Genomic DNA, 21,312 nt, shown 5'->3' with positions numbered 1-21,312 from the left:
ATACTTAGTTGCTGAAGGGGGCTATTTTTTTTTTTTGGAACACTGACCACATTTTTTGGTGCAAAAAATCATACCTGCTATGAAACTGCAGGTATGAATTGCCATCAATGACTGACTACAAAATTTATATTAAGAAAAAAGGATTTGTTCATTGTTTTCAGTACTTCAAAGAAAAACACTTATTTAGGAGGAACATATCTATCTAGATATTTTGTGGGGTTTTTTATCATGAACAAAAGCACATTTTATATGTTTTGACAGCAACTAAGCTGGAAGTTTCATTAAGCTATGATCCCAAGGAGCTATAAACAATGTGACAAATAAGTGGATTTTGAGTCTGAAATTCAAACAAACCAAAGTTTAAAAAATCCACTCCATCATCTTCTTTAATTAGACTCCTATGGTTATTAAATGTTTACCCAAACTCCTCAAGAGAGGATTAACTCAAACCACAACACTACAAGCATTACTCTGCTGGTCTGGCATGATTTCATAGCTTGCTTTTTGCTTACCGTATTGTAGAGTTTATCAAACTCTGCATACCGTCGAAAGACAAACCACTCACTTCTGCCAACAGAAACCAACACTTTGTAAACCTGTAGGAACAAGGACAGTGTTATTGCCCACAAAGGTTAGTAAAACTTCTCAGGTTTAATCTTGTGGTGGAAGTAAGGGCAGGTTGTTAAATTTATTGCATAAATGCACTTATCAAACCATGTCTTTCTTATAGCTAAGTCACACAGACATCCACAGAAATGATTAAAAGAACAACTAAAAGAATCTGGTACTTTGCAGAAAATTTTTTAAACACCAGGTAAGTGAAAACTAACACCAAAATTGATTTAGTGGAGTTTCATAAATCAGTTAGTATCCAAAAAGAACACCTGGCCATCAGACAGTGGTCTATTAAAATTGTTAGCAACACAATAATCCATAATAAAGACAAATATTAAATAAGCAAAGCATTTAAAAGTATTAAAGACTGCCTTCACCAAAACCTAAAGAGAAAGTACATATGGAAGGTACAAAGATAACTATTCATTTGAACATCTTGAATACAGAAGAATCCTGGCTGATGGCACAGTTGTTCAGGGAGGAAGAAGTGGTGCTGAGGCTGAAATACAGCCTATATAACATAATACACAGCACTGCGATGAAGGGAGGTATAGCTGGAACCTGCTGCACACTTCAGCCCTTTCAAATGCCATGTCACAGAGGACTTCAGTAACTGGAGAGATTGTCAGTCCCTGGATTAATGAATCTGGTTGGCAGCTGTGTGTCCAGCAGGTTTCTCCTGTCTCTCAGCAATTAGCTGTCTTCACTTCTCTACTTTCTTGTACTTTCAGAAGGAGCTCAGCTGTTCCTTCAGGGAAGTGGATGGGCACAGCAAGGAAATGAGTGCAGAGCACCACTAATTCCCAATGCAGACTACTGGACCAATGCCCCAGTCTCCATTCTGCCCTGCAGCAGCACCTTTGCTCTCTCTAACTCCCACAGTGGAAGTGGCAGCCACCACCACCATCGGTTCCCAGCCTGAGGGCTGCAGTCAGGCTGTGCTAACTGCTCACATAAGCTGTTCTCAGTTCCTGGTCCTGGGGAACACAGGAAGCTGGATGGAAGCATCCAGCAGAATGCTGATGAGACCTTCTAAGAAAACCCACTTTGCCTCATACTGCTAAACAAGTGTTAGCATAAAACCTACCCACTCCCCTTCTAGAGCCTCCCTACACTGTAGGCAGCAAAAGCTTCAGCTGCAAAACTTAAGCATTGTCCTTGTGAAGTGGGTCTCTTCTACAGCAATCAAATCCTGCAAGCAATGTTCAAACACAAAACACCTCTGCTCCCCATGACTGCACGGCACTTCAATGCCAACACACTTGAGCAGAGGGCCAAGGTAGCTGGGCAGAAGCACGGATAGAGCGCACAGGCAAGCATAACTCAGGATACGAGATGATATCCACCTCCTTGGCAACTGCTAAATTTAAACAGTTTTGTTCTCAGAGTAGCTGTAGAACAATGACACAATCAACATTTTTTACACAAGAGAGCATTAAAAAAAACTCTATGAGGTCATAACAAAGCTCTTGCACACCCCAACAAAGAAACAGCTGCAAGTCCAACAGTTATGGGCACACTAAGTGGTAAGAAAACACACAAAAAAACCCCCTAAGAATCTGGTAAAACCTAAAACCATGACGTGTCAGAGTTGTCTTACTACTCTCAGCTACACCTATGTAATGATAAGAGAGATGTAAAATGCTTATTTCTAGAAAGGTAGGGGGGAGAAATCTAGACTTACTTAGATAATAACCTTTTAAAGTCTAACTATTCCTAATCTGAATTTAGTCTTAGAAAACTCCTTAGACATAGATATGATGCATCACAACTCATAGTATGTGGGTAAAAACCACACAGCTTTGAGAAAAATAAAAAGGAAGAAAAATAAACAGAATTCTGAAAACATCACCATAAAATGTCTTCCTAGATACAGACAGGACAGGATCCAGCTATTTCTGGATGCAGTAGGATTTCTTCACAAAAGAAGTCACTGAAATTAAAAGACTTCAACTCTGTGGTAGTTCATGCTCCTGGATTAAATGCTTGATTTTTATTAAACAAAGAAAAATTAAAAGGTAGGATGTTTTCCAATTTTGACAGAGCAATCATTGAGAAAGTAAGGAAACTATTTATTGTCAACAAATAAAAAAAAAAAAAGAAAAACAACTCCCAATTTCCACAGGGATGGGGATTAATATTGTACATCACAGGTCTGAGACAAAGTTTTCAGATTTAATCAGACAAACAGCATCCTTGAAAGAGATTTTTTAATAAGCCTGTATATGATCTGAGTGTAAAGAGAAATGAGAACAGGTCAGAAGAGAAAATTAAGCCTCAGACATCAAACAGCATAGGGATAAAAGTGAGAAACCCAAAACAAAGCTATTTGTCAAAACAGGGAAAAGAATGACCTAATATGCAGCAAGGGCAGAAAGCAATTAATATAGGCTAGATATGGTCCAAAACAAGGAAATACTTTACTCCTTTCATGGAGATAGTGAATGCTGAATCTTCAGAAAAATGAGGGACAGTGAACTAGTGTGGATTGACATAGAGGCTGGTTGCCATGAATTAAGTGGAAGCAAAAAAGGTTCCTTGCCAGAACACCCAAAAAATGCAAACATGTAATCATTTGAAAAAAGAAAAAATATAATTGGTAGTAAATATATCAAAAGTATGCAGTATTTAACAAAACCAAATCAAATATTGAATAAAAGGTCATGAAAATGCTCAGGAGGTATGAGAAGTTCACTTCCAGAGACAAACCCCTGAAAAGCTCATTTAATTATCAGAATGATGCCTGCTCAGAGACATGACTGTTTTTAAAAATGCTTTAGCAGAGTAAGTGTAGAGGGGAAAAAGTAGAGCTAGCAAAAGCTAAAGTTGCACATACTTGTCTTGTTTCCATGCCAGCATTAAGTGAGCCATCGAAATGTTTAAGCTGAAAATCAGTTTCTGTTCAGACCAGTAAGATTCTAGAAGCGTCTCAGAAGCAGCAGTGAAACACTCTGAGCAATGGTAAGGTGAAGACTATACAGTCACCTGAAATCCTTCCTAGCCTTTATCACTCTGACCTTTCTTTTCACCCCAAGCAAAAACCCTTCTTTCTGCTCTTTATAGAAATGGCACTAGTGTGGCCATCAGAAGAGACAGTTATACCTACCACAAATTTGCTAAGAGCTGCTTCCCCCCTGCACCCCTTTCTCACTCCCTGTCAAAGTACTGATGGGATCCTGTCATTACACACAGCTACAGAACAGAGGACACATAACAGCACTGACACATGCTGGAATTCACAGTTTCTACCATGAAGTTTAGTATGACCCTCACTTCTGTTATCAAATCCTAAAATATATGTGATAATATTCAAAAACTTGGTTGTGAAAGCACTTCTTGTCAAGCTGCTAATTACTCCCTGGCAGAGAAAGCAGAAGACAGCAAGACAAAGTGTACCTCTGCACAGTGTAATCTAGGCTGGATTCTTTCCCCCCTCCTCTCTCTGCCCCTCATTTCTGATGTTTCATACTGCTTTCTCAAGGGCATGCCCAAAGAAAGTGCCTTTACACTGCCCAGGCTGTCTCACAGACCTTTAGGTAAAATGACCTGGATGCCACAACATTAGTACATGCTCAGTGTACCACAGTGGCATATTTTAACTGCAGAACTGCCAGCACTGAGGCAACAAAACAGAACCATTCTGCTCAAGTTTAGACTTTCATAAAGGTTTTTCCGCTCACCTGAGTTTCACATGAATGCAGCTTTAAGGAATTAGTAAAGTTCTCTTTTGTTTAAAGTTCCCTTTACTGGCACACTCCTTCCCTAAGCTACATCTTGTAGAATCAAAGAGCACTGTTCTTCTCCGAGGAAGGGAGGTGAAGAGGAAAAGGAGACAACGTAACTCCTAGTAAAATATTGTTTTGTTGTATTCTTCAGACAGCAACTCCATATTGTTTCCACAGTGTTTGCATTCCTCATCGAAGAGTGACTAATTCACTCAATGAAAAAAAAAATCTTAGAGGAAGTTGCACAATAGCAATGAAAGAGTTTGAGCCTTCTAAAGGAAGTATTTTGATCTTGTCATTTAGGATTATATAGAAGCCAAACAAAAATCCGTACCACGCCACTTTATTTTTCAGTACACAATGCAAAGAATTTCCCAAACAATAGGAAGACTTCACAACCAGAAAGTCAAACTAGGAGGTAAAGAAAGGAAGAGGGAGAGAAATGACAAGAAGTGGAAATGGGAACAGGATAGGAAAAAACTCATAAGCATTAGAATCAGAAACAGGAAGGAAGACAGAAAAAAGGTTTTGAAAAAATTTGATGGTTTATATGTTTTTTTCATTTTACACAAAAAAATACAGTAGTATAATAGGATATCTGTGAAAGAATGGATGTTAAAGCAAACAAACAAACCCCCACAAAGAGCCAAATTCACACTTTAGCCCTTTACAAAATAAATGTCTTCATGAAAAATCATGTAGAATGCTAAAAATGGTAGCAGAATGTTTTCCCTGTACTTGGATACTTAAGTATTTTATACAAGCAAATGCAGCTATTTCGGGGTAAACACTGTAAAATATTCACAACTCTTCACACTGGACTATGGCCAGTACTCACAAGAGCATGGAAACTGATTTCCACAAACCTATTGAAAATAATACGAAACTTAGTAGCAGAATAAAAGAAAGCAGCACTGCTAGGCACCAATAGCTATGCCTTTGCCCACTGTGCTTACTCTCTTACATACTTACAGTAAATCTCTTTTTCTTCTCTCTGTGCTCATCAGAGCTGGGAATGCTAACGCTTGGACAGCTCTCTTTGAGATCCATTGTATGTTTCTTGTGACAAATTCGTTACAGGACCCTGCTCTGGGTGTTGCAATCAGGAAGTCTTGTCAACGGTACTGGTCCAGGATCCGCAGCTTTTCTTGAGAAAATCTGAATTCCATCATGTTATCTTAAAGTGAACATAGAAGGAAAGTTTAAGTACAGGAGCTCTTAACTCACATTGCTGAAAACCTGTGTGACAAGAACTTTTGCTGGCAGGAAATGCGCATTAATATGTACATATAAAGCCACAATCATGGCTATTTTGTAAACTTTCATGCTTGTAGTTCTTTGTTGTTTCACTGAAATCAGTCACATTCTCCAAAGACACAAGTGCATCCAAAAACTCACTGAGTTGTGTAGACATACTGGAAACAGATTTGGGCCCACTACAGAGAATACCTTGTAGGAACAAAGGGCATGAAGAAATAATTGAAGATGACAACCTGGTACCAGACATCTAAGAAATGCCACCAACTTGTACATTCAGAACAATTTATTTCAATACCAAAGGTTTTCAACTGCATGAATCTCTACCAGAGGGCACTTCAGATTTGTCAGAACATGCTGAGTGCATTTACATGTCACATCAGAGATTAAAGACGACATGAGAAAAACTAATTTTTCATGCGAATTTTAGAGAGGGACACAGGCAGCATCATGCGTCTGTCTGAATATTCACCTTCTCTGCCCCTCCTTCCCCTTACTGGGCATACTTTGTGTTTGGCAGAACACAGGGTGGAAGGTCACCCTTTCCCTTCAGTGGAACAGTTAAGTTTCCTTGCAGAATGTGAGAAGGGCACAACACAGACTGAGAATAAAGCCATCAAAAAGGCAGAAAGCTTAGTGTCAATGAGATGCCTCTTCCCCTGCGGAAGGACAGCATTCTCCAGACCTGCCCTGAGCGCAAGCACATTATTTTACTGGACCCCACTGATAACAACAGGAACTTCAGTGGTCCACAGGAGCAGCCAAAATGGCTACAAAATTAATGGCTGCATAGCTACAACCCTCTGGGCCTGCACAGCAGAGCACAGCCATCTGAACTGCTTCACTGAATGCAGCACAGCTTTAGAACAAGATGTGTCTGATCAACTTACAAACATGAGAAAAGTGGTCTAGAAAGAGAGAGACCTCAGGTCTCTTCAAAATAGCCAGAGGAAAAAGGAGTGCCCAGTTCAACACTAACTCCCTATTTTCTTAAAACAGGGGAGTATAAAAGTGAACTCTATATTTCATATCATAAATTTCCAAAAAGCACAAATGAATCCCATGCAATTCTGCTATTAGAGAGACACCCATATTTATGTTGGCACAAAGGCCAAAGCTCCTGAAACCGAGTGAAAAGATTTGTTCTTGATACCCAACTAGCTCAGTCAGTCAACTCACTATTTTTCTTGCTCTCAAAAACCAGATCGTCAAACTTCATATTGTTATTTCTCTTTTTGCCATTTAAAATTAAGTTAATTTTCAAAGATCTGTGTGATGACTTGAACAAAAAGGAATGTTTATGACCACTAAAATCACAGCAAAGTGATAGATCATCCATACTGCAAGATATTCAGAAAAATATTTTTAGCTACATCTGCATTTACCTTAATTTGATTGTTCCCTACTTCACCAATTAGGTAATTACAGTGTTGAGCAGGGTTAAGCTTCTCCCCCATCTTTATTTGACTAGAACACAGTTCAACACAGTTACACAGACCATGGGTTTCAAATTGGTTTCTCTTTTCCTTTGGAAAGCTACTGTTAAAAGCTTTGTTACAAGGCACACCTTCCACAATTTTATAGGATCAACAGTGCTCTTCTCCCATTGCCACATACTAAAACTGAGATGTAAAGGTTAACTGAGTTCTTCCCCATCATAAGAGGTCCACTAAAACAGTCAACAGGCACCACTTCCAGTAAGTGTTTCACTAAGCTTAGACTTTAAGCGCTTGTGTCAATCTTTATCTACTTCAGGTCCAGTATCAGGAACTGAGCATAAGCCCCTGTGTTTTATCTGTCTTACTGCTCATCACAGAAAAACAAGTAAAGCTTTAAAATGGATTAGGTGTTCCCTGATTAATATCACTCACTGTCCTTCTCCTTTGTAAACCAGCATTTGTTACAAAGGTTTCCAAATGCCTGTACTCATTTTCACACTACAGGCTGTATTTCTCTCATCCTTTCAGTTTCTTATTTTTAGTGTCAGAGTTTTAAATGCCAGTACAGGAGCCGTATGGATTAAAAGCTGTAGTCTTGGAAGACTGAGCTTTATTTCAGATCTGAAGTTGAAAGATCTCTGAAAAACAAAAGGAGGAAGTGTCAACCAGATTAATTCAGGAAGAGTTTATTCATCTTACTGGGGAGAAGAAGAATAAACCATCTGAGAAACCAAAACTGTAATGTTCACATTTCATTCATTATGTTGCCTGGAAGATCACTGGCTGTGATTATTTTCTTACCCTGAGGCATCTCCTCAGAGCCATGCCTGGGTCACCAACACTAAGCTGAACTGACAAACTTGGAAGAACTGCATTTTCACTTTGCCACTAAGCTCCAGCGGATCAGAGCTTTCTTTCAATTTCTATTTGCCTCGAGCATATCAGCTCTTGAGAGCTTCTTACATCTGAACTGTAGGTCCGACTACAGAAATAGGGACAGACTTGCCTTAATCTTTACCATGCTGCAGTTAGGAACACAGCTGTAGTTTAAATAGCAGGTAAAATCACTAATGCTGTGATAACTACATGAAGTAACAATGAAGAGAAAACAGTAGAGACATTTTTATCCACAGCTTCAAAATGGAAATTGCAGCATTTTGAAGGATGCCAGGTACGAGTGAGTTTAACAGACACTGTCAGCAGAGAAGTGTCTACCTCTACCTTCCAGCACTTCCTGGAACTAAAAACAAGCAGCCCCTTGGCTCAACTTTGATAATAGACCAAAGGGGAAGGGAACTTCAGAAAACCACATATCAAAGTAAGTCCCCTCAAATCAAACTTGGCCACCAGTGAAAGACACAGATAATGTAGATAACTTGTAAGACAGATTAATGCTGAGACCAGTGTTGTCCAGAAACAGCTAAAACTTAAACAGGCTTATGGAGGCCTGGAACAGGAGAAAGCACAGAAAAAGTTAGAGTAGATCAGAAGTCACCAGTCCTTCTGGCACAGTTTCAAGCCTATCAACAGTTACACTGTCCATTCTCTCCATGGGGGCTGTCAAAAAGCCAGCAGTATTTTCACCGTTTCCTGCAGGAAGCCACAACAACATCAATTTTCAGGCTGACCCTTGCCTGCAGTAAAGCAAGAGCATGGCAATAGCAGAACCCTGACACTACGAGAGCATACACAAATCTACTACACCCACAAGTGTATGCCTGACTATAAAATCTTCTGTGCAGCTTCCTCATAGCTGCATGAAACAGGCAAATATGACATAGTTTAGCAGTATGTGTCATCCTCCTTTTACTCTCTTCTACATAAGCAAACTGTATTAGAAAAGGTTTCTGAAATTTAATCAGACTATTTCATTGTGGACTGAAATATTTTCTATTCTTTTTAAAATGGTAATGGCCTAAAGATGGTATCACTGTAAAGTAAAGATCCTTTTTCTGGGTGCTTATGCATCAGCCTCTGCCTAGAATGTCCAAAGCTTGATCAGGTAGCTGTGTACTCACCTGGTGCCTCTCCAGCTGCTGCCACGTTGCCTTAATTATCTCTAAGACCAGGACAAATCACACTCACTCTTTGAGTAACACAAGGGAAGCAGAGACACAAACAGAGACTCTCCCTGCAAGCACAAAAGACTCTCCCTGCAAGCACATTTGGAGGAATCACCAGGATCCATATCCATTGGAACAGAACATTGGAACAGCATATAGGCACTTCTCTATACACTAATCATCTGCCCTGAAGGACTTCGTTTGGGACTGAGCTATCATTAAAGCAGCTGCTGAAAATCTCACCTGTGATTCCAATTACAAAAGGAACATGCATATAAAGAAACGGAAAGCAAGGCACAGGAGGCACTCCTATTATTATAACTAGAGAAAGTATCAACTTTGGCATGCTTTTCATCACTTCCTCAGTCTTCTCCACAAATGCACTGATAATGGCTCAACATATCACTGGGCCTTACACAATCTTGTAGAAAACCCAGAAAGTCAACTTTTCTCAACTTCTCTATGAAGAAATGGTGTCCCATTCTTGTTACCAGACAGGCAGCTGACACACAGGAAATGGGAGGCAAGATAGTCGGAATCCAGTGCAACAGAAATACTGGATGAGGGAACTATACATGAAGTCAAATGCTTCATAAAAAGTCAAAAGCAAAACACAGATTGCTAATCTCTAAAGAGAGAGGGATGGCCAGAAGCTGTTCAATAACAAGGTTCTGGAGGAAAACAGGTTTCATTCACAAAATACAGCCTTTTAAATATCACACTACATACAATTTTTAATACAGTAACACTAGACACCAGGGTAGACCTCTAGAGAGGCTTCACCTGAATTAAAAAAACAGAGCACTAACCAAAATACTCCAGTCAATCTCTGGCTTTTCTCCACACTCCCTTCTAGGTACAATTGGAGAGAGTTGAGAATTCAGCCACTAGTATAAAGGAAAAAGCCTGCTCCCTGTTTACACGTCCACCCACTACCTAGCAGTTTTAAAAATTTCTAGTAGCACCACTCCTCTGCAGCAACATGGGCAAAGTCCAATTCAACTGAATCTTTCTACTTCGAGGAAAGGACTGCAAGTGAAGTGAAAATGCAACCAAAGGGATGAAATAAGTAATTACCCTCTTTTTGTCTCTATCAAATTTACTTTGGAGAAGTCAGGCAAACATTACCTTCCCACGACTGTACTGCACCCAAGAACATCCCTTCTGCCCCACCTCCCAAAAGAAACTCCAGTAAATTACTCTTAACTGGCATATAACAAGATTCGTGGCTTGGATTAGACCTATTTGCATTCATATTTATTACATGACAGAACACAGGTTCTCTGCTGTGGTAAGCAAACCTGAGTAATAAAACAGGTCTTCAGAACAAATACTGCCAGTAAGAGGCAGTTGTCTTTTAATCCTGAACACATCTACATAATAATTTCAACTTTAGCCTGTGTCCATAGTATCCACAAGGACCTCTATGTGTCTCAGACAGTACAACTTACACAAACAACAGAGTATATTTAAGAAATCCACTTGCTACCTGCACATTTCTTGGTGTGCTTTCTTAGTCTGCCTATACACCAGGTCCAATTAAATTTTAAATGTAGATGCCTAAGGATAGCACAGCTCAGGAGTTGCAGCAACAGCACCATAAACTACTTTGAAGAGCTCTTACAGACAGCTGACAGCAGCCACCTGCAACATAGTCAGCTCTACATAAGAGGGCAGTCAGACTTCAGTAAACACCAAGCAAACAAATCCAGCCTCATTTTACCCCTCTGGATGAAAATTAAACGAGAGAACACCACATTTCAATTCCAGATATACTGGACATGTTCTTACATGACCTTCAACAGAAGTCACCAACTGCTCTCCCTTGGTTTCACTACATAAATACAGAATTCCAATCTGTTTAAGATGGACGTTACTGCTAACACATTGAACATGGAGAGAGTTCCAGGATTTTATGGACTGTAATCAGCAAAAGGGTAAAATCCATATAACAGAATATAGCTGGATAATGACATAATGAAATATGCAAATCCAAGTTACAGGCCACAATCCAGAAATCACACTTTTGAAGTCTGTGCTTTACAGAATTGATGGCTGCCTAGAGCCATAAAGCTATTTGATAATGGAAAGGCAACAACTTAAACACTGGAATATAAAAAGCAAGCAGGAGAAAGACCCTTTAGCAATATACAAACTGCATGTCCAGTTCACCACCAGTTGATTCATCACGTTGCATCAGTGCAACCACAGCAAATATTCTACATCCATTCCTCAGGGACAGTTTACAGACTCCTGCAGGTGAGAGCGTACACTGAACTCTCACGTATTTCTGTACTGCACAGAGAATGAGAAGGTTCGGTTCATAAGGATTCACAGATTAGTGGCTCACGTACAGAAAACAGAATTTGGTGCAACAGCATCAGATGTGGTGAGGCTGTAATTTACATCACAGGTGGGAATTCGAGGCTGGAAAGCAATTTTAACACATTATGTTGTTATTATTATTATGCTACATTATCATGTAACCACTAGTGCCTACTTCTTCAGCTTTGCCAAGGTTTTTTAAACAACTAGTACTTCTCACTGACACGGGCAAGTCAATTGTGCTGCATTTCTGATCTAAACGAGGATCTCAAAGTATCTTTTAAGAAACAGGTCAGTTTTCTAGCTTTATATTATAAGAAATATCATGCACGGAGACTACCTTAACAACAGTGAACTTTCCGAAATGCTTTCCAAAAGCTAGTAACAATTTTCCCTGAAATTTAAAGTATCTTAAAGCCTTCAGGAAAATACTCCTCCATATGCAGCTTCTGTTTTTACCATTAGTTCATATTACAGTCATTGAAGAAATTGATGTGCAGGTGAAGAAAAAAAAAAGGTCAGAACTATATTTAGACACTGAGAGTGAAACAACACTAATGTTAGAAGAATCCAAAACAGAGTAACATCAACCTTTAAAAATACAGTCCCATTCTGTGTGTGTCTATAAAACCACGTGGAATGTCTGAAAGAAGTTATAAACAAACCTTAGCTACAAGGACACTGCAGCAAGCAATATTCACAGAAATCTTCAGTGCAAGAAGAACCATGAGGGCATTCAGGTGACACTGCTGTGCTGTGATGAAATGCATTACTCCCATAACAACGTATCCTAAGTTTAATGGGGAATAAGAAAGGGTCATTCTATCCTGCGAAACTACTGCACGTTCAGAAGCAGCAGTTACAGCTTTGCGAGCTGCTAGAGGAGGAAAACTCACATAAACACACACACACACAAAAAAAAGGACGACCTGTCAAAAGAGCTTTAGCCGTAATACTTTACAACAGCCTTTTAATTAACCTCCACAAAATTAAATTCCTCAAGGGTACCTGAATTTCGACAAACCAGCGTTGCCAAAGACACTTCAGTGCTGCTCTTCCGAAACAGCAGCACGTCCTGGCTGCGAACCACTCGGAGAAGGACGAGAGCGACCGCGCAGAGGCCGCGCCGGTTCCACTCCCCGGGTACCACGGACCCGCACCTACCTCCTCCTCCTCCGGCTGCTCTTCCTCTTCCTCCTCCTCCTCCTCCTCACCGGCGCAGCCACCGGCTTCACCGCACCGCGAGTACCTCGGGAACGAAACAAGCTTCTCTCGCCTTCACCCCAGCAACTATTTCTGGGCTCCTCGACTTCTAGGAAGTTAAGGCGTTCCTGCCGTTCCCGGCCCAGCGCCCGCCGCCGCCGCCCCGCGCGGCCATCGCCCGCCCCCGCAGGATAAGGCGCTCGGGGCTCGGCGGCCAGGGAAAGGGAAAGGCGGCTCCGCCTGGGCGCGGAGGCTGCGGCCGCCCTCCCTCTCTCCCTCCCTCCTCCTTCTCTTCTTCCCTCCCTCCCTCTCTCCTTCCCTGCCTCCCGCCCCTCCCCGCCCGCGGCGCCAGGCTGCCCGCCCGCCCGCGCAACCCTCCGCGGAGCCCAGACCCCGGCTTGCCCCGGGCTGTAGGACGGGGCCGGGAGGTGAGATCTTCTCCCCGTCCCGCTCTCTCTCTATATATATCTATATAGCTACTCAAAAATAAAAAACTTTAAAAAACATGTTTTGTTCTAGGGGCAAGTTTTCACTTCCCTAATCCCAAGGCTTCAGTCCCCTCTCCCCTCCTCAGCCCCTAGGGGGATGCTCCTGCTTCTGCTGGGCGGCTCCCCACAGAAACTCTGGAAAAACAGCAACGCTCTGGTAAAAATAACTTTAAAACACCCCTGCGCACACGAGGGGTTTCAGTTTAACTCTTCAGTGTGTCCAGAGGTGCCCACAATCCACCGGCAAGGTCGTCATTAAACCAACCAGCCTTCTGAGAGAAGGGAGGGGAGTATGGGCAGGAGCAATAACACAGGGAAAATGAGATAGGTTTGTATGATATCTAGCGCTATTTAGGGAACTATTTCTGCAACCTCTAAAATTTCAGGGGTAAGTTTCAATACACCCGCTAAAATTCAATGGGACGTCTTTAAAATGATCTGTAACTTGCTACGTTTTCTTGAGCAGGTTGAGGCCATAAAACAGTTATAAAAATATAAATTATAGAGGGGGGGAAAGAGCTCCTTTAATGACAGTATCACTCCTTTATTTTGTTAACGAGATCTAAAAGTGTGAGACAAACAGGAGTTAGCACAGATTCTGTTTAACAGAAAAGACCACCACACCCATTAATTTAAAGCCTCATGTTTACTGAGGGTCTGTTATGCTTTCAAACATTCAGAGAAGGCTTAAGAGGCAGGGAATATCTAATGCAAATGGTAACACTCAGGATGAGTTAAAAGCCTATGCCATTTTAGCTTCCTCCCTATAAATACCTGAAATGTTTCTTGGGATTTCAACGGCCATGTAAAGAATGAGCAATTGTGAAAATACTGCAGCCCACTCCACTGTATTCCCAATGTAACACAAGGGTGTCCCCGAAACCCCACAAGCTGTCATGAGGAACTGTTCTATTGATTATGGAGAAGCCCCACATTCTACAGGCCTGCCTTCACCAGACTTGTATTTGGGCCTGACAGGACATGACGGTGCTCATTTCAACAGTCACAGGTATTGGCAAGTAGCTGGCAAGCAGCAATTCAGGAGATCCTGTTTCTGAACAGTGCTGCTGCAGAAGTATTCCTGCATAATGCTACACTCTGGTGTCAGGCACTGACAGTCATCCAAGCATTCTCCAAAAACAAATCAGAGAAGCAGTCTGGCAGTTTTTAAAATACGTCAGTGTTTGGATTACTGTGTTGTAACTGCGTCCACACAAGCTACAAGTCAATTGGATCACAAGCTTCCATTTCAGTAAAGTACACACAGGAAGAAATGAGGAATTTTCCCATTCTAACCTGCCCTTTCCTGATTTTGGAGTTTTGTGGTTTTGGATAGGTACTGCTAGATACTTAGACTTGGCATTGTAGCAACAGCCTTCTCTTGCTCCTTCCAGTCTGGCAAGGTATTTGCCTCTGCATTCATGGAGAGGTTTAAAGAAGCTTTGTTAGGCCTTCTCGTGGTGAGCCCCAGACCAGAATGCTTCTGAACTTCAGTCAGGTAGAATAACTCATTGACAAATAATTTAATCAGGTAATCTGTATTCAAGAGCTATTTTACTTAGCAGTTGTTGAACAGTGTTCTGCTTCTGTCTGGTTGATAGTTTTCAGTTAATCATTCACTCGTCAGCAGATCAGTTAAATGGAGCTATTGGACTGATTTACAGTATAGCCTCAACCTAGGCAAGTGACAAGATGACCCTGGCTTGGAGATAATTTAACTCTGTCTCCCTGTCCACACAGTCTAAGCCCTAAACCTTTGACTAACGAGCAGCTATTTGCCCTTCCTCACACTGAAAATCCCTCTGAAGACTGGGCTGTCGAGTGGTTAATTTTATGCAGTTCCTCTCCCTATTGTGGTGTAGGTGATTAGAGATTAGCAACACGGTACATATCCTTAAATTGTAATTTGCCTGAATGAATTCCACAGCACATTCATCTGTCTAGTGCATCAATGCTATACAAAAGACTGTTAAGGTCCTAAAATTTAAATAAATTGTAATTTACAGATTTGCTTGATGATCTTTTAAAGGCTAATATTCTAATGTCAGGGTGGGTACCAGGTGGTTAACTGCATAGCACACAGAGAAATGCAAGGAACTCAGCTTGCCTTTTAGTGAAGTTAAAGGTCAGCATTCACTCTGACATTTTTGTCCCCAGGAACTCCCTTGCATTCCCCATTTATGTTTTCTGGGCAGTAACACACAGAGAGAATCTCATTTCCACTGATTTGCAGTACTTTGCTTCTAAGGAATGTTACAAATCCATGTCATGTGCTGCCATCCCAACGATTTTAAGCCTTTGCTCAAGGAGTATCAGTGATTGGGTGCTGGGGGTGGAAAATATGAGAAAACAGAAGAGAAATGAAGGACCCATCTCAACCCACTGCAAATGCAAGAGGTCACAGAAATGCAGAGTACCTTTAACATGTTTCTCCAAGCCCAGAAAGAGCAGGTAGCAACAATATGAACTATTCAGTTCTGTTTTTACTGAAAATGTCTTTAAATCAGTATGAAAACCTTGTCCCTGACCAAAGATCAAAAGTCTCATTTTATAACATCAAGAGAGCCGTACAGAAAAAAACAGAGCATAAAAAAAATTGTAAGACAGAGCCTAGCAGGAATACAGATGACTTGTTTAAATGGAGCCAGGAATTTTGCTAGTGAATACTGTTCCATATAAATATACCGTGAAACTTTTGTATACATTCAAATATTAAGACAAAAAGCACAGCCCAAACCGCTTGACAAGCATAGTCAATTTTAGTTACTTCTAAAGTTACTTCTAGTAACTTTAGTTACTTCTAAAACACAGCAGGTCATTGAGCAACAAAATCATTACTTCCCTATCAGCTTCAAACATTAACACACAGCTCTCCATTTCAGTTCTTGGATCCTCAAAGGAATATCTTACCCTACCTTGGTTAACACCAAGCTTTGTATCCTACTCCTCACACTAAGGAAAACAACCTTCTTGCCCCAGAACAGACTGTTAATAGTCAAGAAGTTTGGACACTAAGATGAGTTGGTGTTGGGAATTAAAACTTCTTCTGTGGCAGTATCTTGCCAACTGTTAACTCCAGTTAGACCAAATGTGTCTGTTTAAAACCCTCCAAACATGATACGGTAATAGATATGAATCAATCTTTTAAATAATTTATTATTGTTAGCCTTCAGCCCATCAAGCCCTGGGCTTAGACTTCATTCAGGAAACAACTCATGGCCACTGTCGTTAACATCGCATGTGCCAATTGTTTTAATCAAAGAATTGTTTTAATCAAAGCAGGCCGTACCCACCCGCACAGCACTGAGCGGTCTGAGGACATCGCCCTTCAGAAAGGCCTCAGGCTGCAATGGATGGGCCTCACAATGACACAGGCACAGCAGCTCTGGGCAAATACTGTCTAACACCAGGGATTCTGGCTGCCACAAAGACCCCAGAAACGTGTGAAGACAGATATGCACCTGCCCTGTTCTATGAGTAACTCTCACACTGCTCTCCAGCCTCTTGTTTGGCAGCTAATTAGGCCATGCTCCCACCCTGCCATCTGATTAGGGACAGCAGAGGTTTGGGCATGGGCCAGTTGGGACCTGGCATTCAGCCCTGCAAAGCGTGGTGCCCAAGAGTTGTGTACTGGAGAAAACAGTGTCCTGGGCTCATGAGATTACCAAAATACGCAGGCTACCATGGACAACATCAAGTAAGATGGGAAAGTGAACTAGCTGAAAGCCTGACAGTTAAAACTGTGGAAGAAATGCCAGCTGGGCAAGATTTAAAGATCACAATGCAGATGGAAGCAACAGTATCGCCAGGTAACTGTTCTTTACCAAAGCTGCTTTTGTAACACTTAATGAATGTATGCATATTAATAGATTTCATTTAACTCATTTTCATAGTTGCATGCCTGTGCTTATTACAGGAGTCTGAGTAATGGTTCAGTTTTACATGAGCTGCACAGAGGAAATGGTTTTTTCCCTACTTTCTTTTTGTACGCTAGATCAGCTACAGAATGTCTTCATATGACAGTCTTTCAATTTGAAGGAATGAAATGAATACTTAAAGGACTGATTCATTGCAAACATATACTTCAACCCCTTCTCCCAAGCAAACTAACCAACCCACCAGAAACTACCACAAGTCTCCTAAACACAGCTAAAAGATTTAGTATTGTCTTTTGACAAAACGTAAGAACCGGCAAGTGTAAGGAGGCTTCATTCATAGTGACATAGTGAACTGCCAGTTTTCCAGCACTCCAGACACAAAGATGATGATCCATGAATATTACAAGAAGAATGTCCTGGAGCACAGAGGTTAATGAATATCAAAACCACAATCTCCAACAACACTACATGGACTCTCCCTCAGCATAGCAAACACCACAAATCAAAATGATGGAAAACTATAGAAAAAACATAATAAACTACATTATTTCATGAGCATCACAGAGTGTGTATAACATGAACCAGAAAAATGACAGCAGCACCACATCAAAGAAATTCTTCACAGAAGCTCAGAAGAAAACTGGTTTAAATCAACTGAAGCATATACTAAAAAGGAATGCTAGTACACAAACAAGCATTCTGCCAATAGCATGAACAAACAATTAAATTTCAAAGTAAAAAAGCAATATCAGGAAGTGAAATACCATATCTGCAATTTCAATACATGAATCTCTGCTTTCCTGATTTCATTCTCCTTAAGTACTTCCCTCATGCACACACCAAAATGTATTATTGTTACTCTACATGGAATACTTTGTCAGGTTAGTTTCACTTTTTTCAGTGATTAGTTTCTAAAAATTACTTAGCATGTAAGGCATTTAAAGTGAATGGTGAATTCCGTGCACATGAACTGTCTGACCGAAACCCTGCTGTTTACATCCTGTTCACTTATCACTCCAATAGCTGGCAGGGTTCCACCAGGAGACATCACCCAACCATAGCTGCGTCCTTAGGAGAAGCACAACTATCAGAGGGCACATGGCCCCTATGTCCTTTTGCCCTGCAGCTGCCCTCACTCACTGCAAGCATGCCCAAGTGAAATCTCCATGAACTAGTTCAGCTGCCAGAAGAAGAACAGTGTGAATGCTGAGTTCCTGATAGCCTAGTTTACCTTAGTTATCAGTTATCTCAGAGACCCACAGTGTGGATACTGCCTCAAGCCACCTCTATTTGCTTACATGGAAACACAAAAGATTTACATGGGTTCCATGAATACGAGGAAAAAAGAAGCACATTGGTCCTGGCTTACCACCAAGTCCTACAAGGGTGAATACACATATAACAAAAGGGAATATATAGATAATAAAAGGACAAAGATACCCAGCTGCTTTATAGGCATATAGCAACACATGTATTTGATATGTCACATATACAGCTTATTTGGTACATGCTGACATGTTCTGAGACTAGCATCAGTAGACTTGCATAAAACACAGTAATAAACTACTGTACTGGTAAACACTGTGAAGCTGAAGTTATCAAATACAGCCCATAAAGTATAAATTGTCAAAAACCTGTCCCAACTGACAGCACTGTAGTCATACATTTTGCTCTCAACAAAGATTCTTTGGAATTCCATTTATAAATACAGTTTTGTAATATAGGTCAAGTCTCTGAGTTTCCAGGAGATCTGAGTGATTTGTGCAGGAAGGTATACCAAAGCTAAGTATAAAAGAAAAAAATCTCTCTAAGTAGTAATTCTGTATGGATGTTTCTTATTTCAGCCTCCTGAATCCCAGCTACAGCACGTTCTGCTAGAATTGCAAATACAGGCTGGGGTGAACAAACATGCTTTGGTAAACAAGTTCTCTGGCACACAATGTTATGTAGGTGGGGTCTACCCAGAATGTCAAGAGTTCTTCCTCAAATTGTAGAGATGAGCAAGAACACAAGGACCCCGTTTACATTTTCAAGCTATTTACTGGTATTCTAGTCAAAAGAAACTGAACAAGGGCTTTGGTTTGGGGTGTGTATGTCCACTCACAAAAGGCTCACAGGCTTTTTCCAAAATAAAAGCATTTTAAAGGCAGCCTAGGATCTACAGAATAGTCCAGATTTGTTTTTGTTATTCTATTAATACTTCCAACAAACTGTTTATGGCAAAAGACACATGAATTCCACTAAAGCACTGTTATGCACCAACTTTTTTTCAGAGTAGAAAAAAAGTAGCAACAGTGAAAAAAACCCCCAACTTATCAAAGCAGGAAGATGTATCTTAAAATCCAAGAAAGGACACAGATTTAAGACAAATGTTTCATGAGTTTATTATTTGCTTACTTGTTTATCTAGTCATTTCCCAGGTTTGCCAGATTCATAGCCCTATTCCCGACCCACAGAGAAGATGTACATTCATCTGCTAGCCAGAGAGTGTGATTTTTGTTCTCCAAGAACATTTTCATATTCACATTTTCTGTCCTGGGAACTTGGGCCAGTGTTTGAAGGTACATGTGAGTCTGAACTTTTAAGTGAGTTTCAGAAAGGACTTATATAAAGATACATCAACAATATTTTATTTAAAGATGCATATGGTCCTCTTATACCAGGTAAAACCAATACAACAAGAAGTAGGTACAGACTTCTGGACTTCACTAAACTAATTTTTTCTTTAACTTACCTTTCTTTTTATAATATGGCAATCTAGCAGAAGCCAGGTAATGGAATATTGTAAATCTAAGTATAGAGCATAAGCAACAATTAAACAAATCCATCTAATCTCAACACTAATTCAAGACCATTGTTACATTTTCCAGCTTTAAAAAGGAAAATGGCAGTATTTAATATTTGAGGTCAACCATTTTTTTATATTAGATGTTGTGGTGTTGCAGGGTACGGACCACACAGAAGAAGGCAAGATATTGCAGGTTACAGCATGGACCTTGACTACTAGGTAGGAGAAATTATCCCAAAATTGTATCTATTGACATTTAGCTTTGATGTACATACAGCCATTTTAAAAGGGACAGTAAAAATCAGTTTATTTAAAAGACACTGTTTTCTTGAAGTCATAGTTCAAATTAACAAAATATTTCATAAGAAAATGTTCCTGCACATAATCCAAGCTACTCTTGGATGTATCAAAAGCAAGTCTTATTCCAACTACAGTTTTCTCCAACAATGCTGTACAAATTAAAGTAGTTTTTGTAGATGACAGCACAATTCTAAGTTTGCACAAGAACACAAAAGAGCAAAATGTCATAGTTTTCTAATTACATGGCAATCTTTGTGTCAACCTGGTTCATTAAATGTTTCTATAAATCTCTGAATTGGAGAAAAAATTTTGTTCTGGAAAGAAGATAAAAGATTTAGTAAAGCCATGAGAACTCAAGAGGTACATCTTCTGCACTGAAGCTCTTGATAAATAGATTGTTACTGCATTGGTATTAAAATATGGGATATGTGTGGAATCTGTATAACATTCAAGAAACTACCAACAGTCAATCAATTGGATGCAATTGCAGTGGCAATGAGGATCTCCTAACTGGAATGTGCACCATGCTAGTGGATGCAAATAGGAGCACTGTTGGAGGAGGGTACTAATATCTCTCACTCTTGGATGGTCTGAAGCACATCCCATGCAAGCACTCAAAAATCTCCCCATGTCACACAGCAGTTCTGTTTCCCCTCAGGTCTGGGATGAGTCAGTAGCAGTTTGCTACACCAAATTGCTTCCGATTCAAATGTACCTTTCATTTATTTAAACAGTGTTGCGGTAACAGCCCTTCAAAATACCCACTTGAGAAATAATGTTTCATTGTTCACCTTTATGTAACTGTGGTTCTCCCAGGCCTACGCTGCTCTTTTTTTTTTTTTTTTTTTTTTTTTTTGATTTGTTTGTCACCAATTTACGCCTTCCCGAAAGTAGCTGTTGCCACACCAGAACCTCAGGGAACCTCAGAACCTGCCTGCTGCTGTGGTCACCTCCCCTAGGGAGCCTGGGGTGCCGGGAAATGTCCAGCCAAGGGGTCCTCACCACACACCTCTGTTAAAATAAAATTGGGATAATTGTGGACATTTTAATCCTTCACCCATCTACCTCCCCTGATTGATGTAGAAGCGAGTCCAAAGTCAGAAAATACAACCACTCTTTATTCCTCATTCTTACAGGAATGATGACTAATTTTGAGAAGAGAAATGAAGAAGTAATCAGGATTTTTTTAAAGTCACAGTAAGGAGGTTGGCTGTTTCTACTGCTGACTCCC

At 40.4% G+C, this 21,312-nt stretch overlaps 1 protein-coding gene across 3 annotated transcripts in view; it reads right to left on the bottom strand.

Annotated features, from left to right (window-relative positions):
- The window catches only part of SGK3 (serum/glucocorticoid regulated kinase family member 3), a 55,610-nt gene that overhangs the window by 20,840 nt on the left and 13,458 nt on the right, over nucleotides 1-21,312 (bottom strand). For 2 of the 3 annotated variants that reach the window (XM_053979142.1, XM_053979156.1), the window contains exons 2-3: nucleotides 5,313-5,517; nucleotides 513-596 (exon numbers count right to left, since the gene is read on the bottom strand). In XM_053979142.1, coding sequence (XP_053835117.1) covers nucleotides 513-596; nucleotides 5,313-5,390 — 162 coding nt within the window. In that variant the 5' untranslated portion in view covers nucleotides 5,391-5,517. Of the gene's footprint in view, nucleotides 1-512; nucleotides 597-5,312; nucleotides 5,518-12,588; nucleotides 13,000-21,312 lie in introns of those variants that run through there. The other variant, XM_053979147.1, reaches the window with a different exon arrangement.

This window comes from Vidua macroura, chromosome 1 (assembly GCF_024509145.1).
Source record: "Vidua macroura isolate BioBank_ID:100142 chromosome 1, ASM2450914v1, whole genome shotgun sequence".
NCBI lineage: Eukaryota > Metazoa > Chordata > Aves > Passeriformes > Viduidae > Vidua > Vidua macroura.
Note: the sequence above shows the minus strand (reverse complement) of the source record. Positions and strands in the feature narration are given on the sequence as shown.